We start from the raw sequence: 6,971 nt of genomic DNA, 5'->3' as shown, positions 1-6,971 counted from the left end.
AAAAAAAAAAAAAAAAAAAAAAAAAAAAAATGTGTGTGTGTGTATATATATATATATATATTTTTTTTTATATATATATATACACACACACACACACACATATATAATAGGTAACCTTACATATCAAATAATGCAGTTGTGGATCATAAAAAAGGGTCAAATAGCATAAGCAAATGGACCCAGAGCTCTGTCTAGTTGGGATTTGCTTCTAATATTCACCTGCTAATGATTCCATGAGTTGCCAAATTAGAAATATACTTGCCCCTATTGGTACCTCATGAATTTTCTCAAATATCAAATGATTTCAACTTATGACTTTCTTTCAAGTTAACTTCTAGCAAGGTTCCTCAGAATCGCATTGACCCCTGGTGAGACACTCAGTTACAGATCTTCATGAGTGCTGGTTTAGTCTGGGAAATTGTTTCAGTCTGTGGATCTCTTCAATGCTTAAACAATTACTTTAACTTGTTTTGTAAAAATTATGATCTAATTATTTTTCAAGTATACTTGGGTTAACGAAATGCAGCAGTGGGGTGTGCCTTTTAGCAGCAGAACAGACCACTTTTTACATTCCTTAGAAATAAGATATGGTTCAGTATTTTAAATCATAGCAACAGTTGATAAGAAAAACAGCAAAAAGGTAATCATTTCCATATGGAAAGAAAAGGAAGAACCAGTGAAGCTGTGAACTGTCATTTTTCCATATAAAAGTCACTACTGGTAGATTTGGCAGAAAGGGCAAATGTTCCTATTTGTTGCTCATTTTACATTCGTTAATATATTGCATGTGATGTGTTTTATGGAAATACAACATTCCCTTCAAACTCAGTTGTCAATTTCCAAGCATGTTTTGTCTTGGGTGAAACCCGTATCTTGTGTGTCAATTTCATCAAGTAATTATATTTCCTTGGTGATAATTTTCTTAACTTAGTGAAAAATTTAGGTGAAAATTCTTATCCCTTTTACTGAAAAGCATATAACCATCATCCATACCAGCTGAATACCTGTAAGTAATTTCTTTTTTTTTTTTTTTTTTTTTTTTGAGACAGCCTTACTCTGTCACCCCGGCTGGAGTGCAGAGGCACGATATCAGTTCACTGCAGCCTCGACCTCCCAGGGCTCAAGTGATCCTCCCACCCAAACTTCCAGAGTAGCTCAGACCACAAGTGTCTGCCACTACACCCAGCTAATTAAAAATTTTGTTTTGTAGAGATGGGGGTCTTACTGTATTGCTCAGGCTGGTCTCAAACTCTTGGCCTCAAGTGATCCTCCCACCTTGCCCTCCCAAAGTGTTGGGATTACAGATGTGAGCTACCATGCCCAGCCCATTATAAGTAATTTTAAAGCAATAATTGAATAAAATCAATTTCTGCTCTGGCATTCCAGGATCCAAAACAAAATCTGACCCAATTTTCTCATGCCCAAAAAGTTGAAGAAAAGCACATTAAGTACACATTTACCTATTTGCTTTTGTAGTTAGGCATAAGCATTTATTACCAAAATCCTCATATTTATTTTTAAATAGCTGCTTTGAGTGGAAACTCTTACCCTGTTACAGAATATTCAAAATACATGTTCACACTGTAGCATTTGACAACATCTCCCTCCTGTGGTTCAAAGCATTCATTTCAAACATGAATATATTAAGTACAGAATTACAATTCCTTAGCTTGAAATTATGCTGTGAAAGTTTGGTTCATGCTTTGTGAGTTGTTTTTGGAGTAAAGAAGGAAGATTTAGGAACATGTAGAGAATATTCTCTTTTCTTGGCTAGTTCCAGAGTCCCAACATCTCAGCAAATTGTTTCCCCAAAGTTCTTTAGAAAAGCACCATTTTTTTCTTACAAATGAAATACCAAGTGGATGTTTTCATTGAAAAACATGCGATTCTCCATTTAAAAAGTTTTCTTCCTTTTCTGTGGGCATAGTATGCAGAACAGACTCAGCATTCTACGTGGTTACTTTAACAGAATGGAACTTTGAAAACTTTACAGAGAAAATAGTATTGAAAATATTTTAGTCCAAAAATGCCCTAAGGTACTTTTCCCATTGTTCAAGATCAGAGGTTACAGTAACTGGCAACAACCTGCTCTAATGACGTGAAACTGTCTAAAAAGTCCTCCTCTTCAATTCCAAATTTTGTGTACTGATGAATGTAGGCTCTGGTGGAAAAAAACCCAGAAATTACAAAATAAAAAATGTCAGGCAAATGAGTAGCTCTTCAACAATAAACAGACCTTTACTAGCTCATGAACATTTGAAGATCACATCTTTCAGAAGTCTTACATTTGCTTTGTTTACTCCAAAGATTAGTGAACTTTTTTTTTTCTTTTTTTTTTGAGACAGAATCTTGCCTGGACTATTGCCCAGGCTGGAGTACAGTGGAGAAATCTCAGTTCACTGCAGGCTCCGATTCCCGGGTTCACACCATTCTCCTGCCTCAGCCCCCACCAAGTAGCCGGGATTACAGGTGCCCGCCACCACACCGGGCTAATTTTTTGTTTTTAGTAGAGACGGGGTTTCGCCATGTTAGCCAGGATAGTCTTGAACTCCTGACTCAGCCTCCCAAAGTGCTGGGATTATAGGCGTGAGTCACTGCATCAGGCCCGTTTTTTTTTTTTGAGTCTCGCTCTGTTGCCCAGGCTGGAGTGCAGTGGCGTGATCTCGGCTCACTGCAACCTCCGCCTCCCAGGTTCAAGCGATTCTCTTGCCTCAGCCTCCTGAGTAGTTGGGACTGCAGGCACATGCCATGACGCCCAGCTAATTTTTGTATTTTTAGTAGAGACAGGGTTTCACCATATTGGCCAGGCTGGTCTCGAACTCCTGACTTCGTGATCCACCTGCCTCAGCCTCCCAAAGTGCTGAGATTACAAATGTGAGCCACCGTGCCCAGTCCTTCTTTTTTCTTGTGTGTGTGTGTGTGTGTGTGTGTGTGTGTGTGTGTGTGAGAGACAGAGTTTTGCTCTTGTTGCTTAGGCTGGAGTACAATGGCGTGATCTCCACTCACTGCAACCTTCGCCTTCCGGGTTCAAGTGATTCGACTGCCTCAGCCTCCCGAGTAGCTGGGATTACAGGAATGCACCACCACACCCAGCTGCTTTTGTATTTTTAGTAGAGACAGGGTTTCTCCATGTTTTCCATGTTAATTAGGCTGGTCTCGAACTCCTGACCTCAGGTGAACCGCCCGCCTTGGCCTCCTAAATTACTGGGATTACAGGTATAAGCCACCGTGCCCGGCCTGAACTTTCAAAATTTATGTCAAGCTCCCTGTTTTTTTAGTGTCCAAAAAATTGGCAAAGAAGAGGCACCCAGGAAAGAGCAGCATGTTCAGATCTGGCTATCTACTCAGTATATACATAACACCCTATATTCAATATAAACTCTGAAAAGTACCTGAGAAGTTTCATATAAGGCTTGAAACTAGAGAACACATCAATCCAGTTCTAGGAATGGAGTGAAGCCTCCCAGGTGCTCTCAGGACATTTAATTTGTAGTTATGCCAGGGTCGTCCTCTTAATCCCTCCCACACCACAAATGCTTTCTTTTTTGTTTGTGTGTTGTTTTTTGAGACAGGGTTTTGCTCTGTCACCCAGGATGGAGTACAGTGGTGTGATCTCAGCTCACCGTAACCTCTGCTTCCTGAGTTGAAGCAATTCTTGTGACTCAGCCTCCCAAGTAGCTGGGATTACAGGTGTGCGCCACCACACCAGGCTAATTTTTGTATTTTTAGTAGAGGTGGGGTTTCACCATGTTGGTCAGGCTGGTCTTGAATTCCTGGCTTCAAGTGATCCACCTGCCTTGGCCTTCCAAAGTGCTGGGATTACAAGCGTGAGCCACCACACCTGACTGCTCCTTGCAAATGTTCTGAGGCACAAAAATCATGTACAAAAAGAATATCAAGGGCAGACATGAATAAAATTGACATCATAATGGCTGCTACCATTTAATGAGAGTAGGACGGGAATGACACCAAAAAAGGACGGAGTTCATGGCCCTGTGGAGTGGGTTTTTTTTTTTGAGACAGAGTCTCGCACTGTTGCCTGGGCTGGAATGCAGTGGCACAATCTCTGCTCACAACCTCCACCTCCTGGGTTCAAGCCATTCTCCTGCCTCAGCCTCCCCAGTAGCTGGGATTACAGGTGCCTGCCACCATGCCCAACTACTTTTTGTATTTTCAGTAGAGACGGGGTTTCACCATGTTGGCCAGGCTGGTCTCAAACTCCTGATCTTGTGATTCACCAGCCTTGGCCTCCCAAAGTGCTGGGATTACAGGCATGAGCCACCATGCCCAGCCCGAGTGGGGTTTTATGGACTGGTCACACGCAGGATGGTTGGGCCCTGGGGTATCCGAGCTAATGAAAGTTATAGGTGGCTGGGCACAGTAGCTCATGCTGGTAATCCCAGCACCTTGGGAGGCCAAGGCGGGCAGATCACCTGAGGTCAGGAGTTTGAGATCAGCCTGACCAACATGGAGAAACCCTGTCTCTACTAAAAACAAAAAAATTAGCTGAGTGTAGTGGGGCATGCCTGTAATTCCAGCTACTTGGGAGGCTAAGGCAGGAGAATCGCTTGAACCCGGGAGGCAGAGGTCACAGTGAGCCGAGATCACGCCACTACACTCCAGCCTGGGCAACAAGAGCGAAACTCCATCTCAAAAAAAAAAAAAAAAGAAAAAGATAGTTAGAAGCCTTGTCCAGTCATTTGAAGAATTCTGCTTTGACTTAAGTAACTGGTAGAGATCAAGAAATCTGCTAAAACATGTTAGTATGAAGTAGACATTTCTTAGTATCAAACTGAGTTGAATTTAATCATATATCTTATTGAGGAACATGAGGATCTTCCAGTCTCCCAAGGATTTATCTATTTATTTATTTTTACTTTTAGATGGAGTCTTGCTTGTCGCCCAGGCTGGAGTGCAGTGGCACAATCTCAGCTCACTGCAAGCTCCACCTCCTGGGTTCACGCCATTCTCCTGCCTCAGCCTCCCGAGTAGCTGAGACTACAGGTGCCCACCACCACACCCAGCTGATTTTTTGTACTTTTAGTAGAGATGGGGTTTCACCATGTTAGCCAGGATGGTCTCGATCTCCAGACCTTGTGATCCGCCCACCTTGGCCTCCCAAAGTGCTGGGATTACAGGCGTGAGCCATTGCACCTGGCCTTTTTTTTTTTTTAATTTCATTTTTTTTTTTAGATGGAGTCTCACTCTTGTCGCCCAGGCTGGAGTGCAATGGCATAGTTTTGGCTCTCTGCAACCTCTACCTTCTGGATTCAGGCAATTCTCCTGCCTCAGCCTCCCAAGTAGCTGGGGTTACAGGCACCCACCACCATGCCAAGCTAATTTTTGTATTTTTAATAGAGATGGGGTTTCACCATGTTGGTCAGGCTTGTCTTGAACTCCTGACCTCAGCTGATCTGCTCGCCTCAGCCTCCCAAAGTGCTGGGATTACAGGTGTGAGCCACGGTGCCCAGCCAGATCTTATTTTTGAAAACTATCTTATTATCCCTGCTTTATAATAAAATTCTACTTTAATAACGTCAAACAATTACTGAGCATTTACTAGCCCGACACAGTACTAGCTGTTTTACAAGATTATCTTATCTAATCCTCACCAGAAATTTCCTCAGTTAGGACCCTCTTACACAGATGAGGCAATGAAGCCTGAAGTCACGTGCCCAAGGCTTCACACCTTCACACCTACACAGTGGTAACCATGCTTCCTCGAGATCATACCTCATGCTTTAACGCTACAGTATCTGCTTAAAGGTTAGAAAGGCTGCCGTGCGCGGTGGCTCATGCCTGTAATCCCAGCACTTTCGGAGGCCGAGGTAGGCGGATTACGAGGTCAGAAGTTCGAGACAAGCCTGAGCAACATGGTGAAACCCTGCCTCTACTAAAAATATAAAAATTAGCTGGGGGTGGTAGTGGGAGCCTGTAATCCCAGCTACTTAGTAGGCTGCAGCAGGAGAATCGCTTAAACCCGGGAGGCGGAGCTTGCAGTGAGCCGAGGTCATACCACTGCACTCCAACCCGGGCAACAGAGTGAGACTCTGTTTCAAAAAAAAAAAAAAGAAAGAAAAGTTTGTAGACTTATTTTATACTTACTTTGAAGCAAACATATTCCATGCCTTCCCGACAATCATATCAAGTGGTTTTACTAAGAACTGGCTATTGCTGACCAACACTGCAGACTTCTCATACTTGCTAAAGGCCCGCTGGGTTTTCCACACGTTGAAAGCATGAACAGGTTCTAACCAGGAAGTGTAGAGAGCTGGATCTTTAAATCCCTCTAGAGTAAAAACAAGATAAGCTGTCTTTTTATAGCATAAATTAGTAATTGTGAAAACGAATAAACAAACAGATATTTTCTTGTCTACTTCATCAGAGATCTTTTATTTTGCCTTTTAAAACTTGTGCTGGCTGGCGCGGTGACTCCCAGCACTTTGGGAGGTGGAGGAGGGTAGATCGCTTGAGCTCAGGAGTTCGAGACCAGCCTGGGCAACATAGTAAAACCTCGTCTCTACTAAAAACAAAATTAGCTATACATGGTGGTGTGCATTCTTCTTAACACTTTTCTGAAAGGTATGAATTATTACACTTTTTTTTTTTTTTTTGAGACAGGGTCTCACTCTGTTGCCCAGGCTGGGGTGCAGTGGCATGATGTTGGCTCACTGCAACCTCTACTTCCTGGGCTCAAGCAATCCTCCCGCCTTAGCCTCCTAAGTAGCTGGGATTACAGGTGCCTGCTACCATGCCCAGCTAATTTTTGTACTTTTTGTAGAGATGGGGTTTCACCATGTTGGCCAGGCTGGTCTCGAACTCCTGGCCTCAAGTGATCCACCTGCCTCAGCCTCTCAAAGTGCTAGGATTATAGGGATGAGCCACTGCACTGGCCCCCTTTTGTTTTCTATACAATGAATATGGACGATTTATCCAAAAGTAATATAATGCTAATTTTTTTTTTTTTTTTT

General features: G+C 42.8%; 1 protein-coding gene across 3 annotated transcripts in view; it reads right to left on the bottom strand.

The window, feature by feature from the left end:
• Positions 1-1,464: 1,464 nt before the first annotated feature.
• The window catches only part of TUBD1 (tubulin delta 1), a 34,704-nt gene continuing 29,197 nt past the window's right edge, over positions 1,465-6,971 (bottom strand). For all 3 annotated transcript variants that reach the window (XM_025362048.1, XM_025362049.1, XM_025362050.1), the window contains 2 exons: positions 6,106-6,289; positions 1,465-2,161 (listed from right to left, as the gene is read on the bottom strand). In XM_025362048.1, coding sequence (XP_025217833.1) covers positions 2,059-2,161; positions 6,106-6,289 — 287 coding nt within the window. In that variant the 3' untranslated portion in view covers positions 1,465-2,058. The remainder of the gene's footprint in view (positions 2,162-6,105; positions 6,290-6,971) is intronic.

This window comes from Theropithecus gelada, chromosome 16, assembly GCF_003255815.1.
Source record: "Theropithecus gelada isolate Dixy chromosome 16, Tgel_1.0, whole genome shotgun sequence".
NCBI classification, from domain to species: Eukaryota; Metazoa; Chordata; class Mammalia; order Primates; family Cercopithecidae; genus Theropithecus; species Theropithecus gelada.
This window is presented reverse-complemented; position numbering and strand designations above follow the sequence as displayed.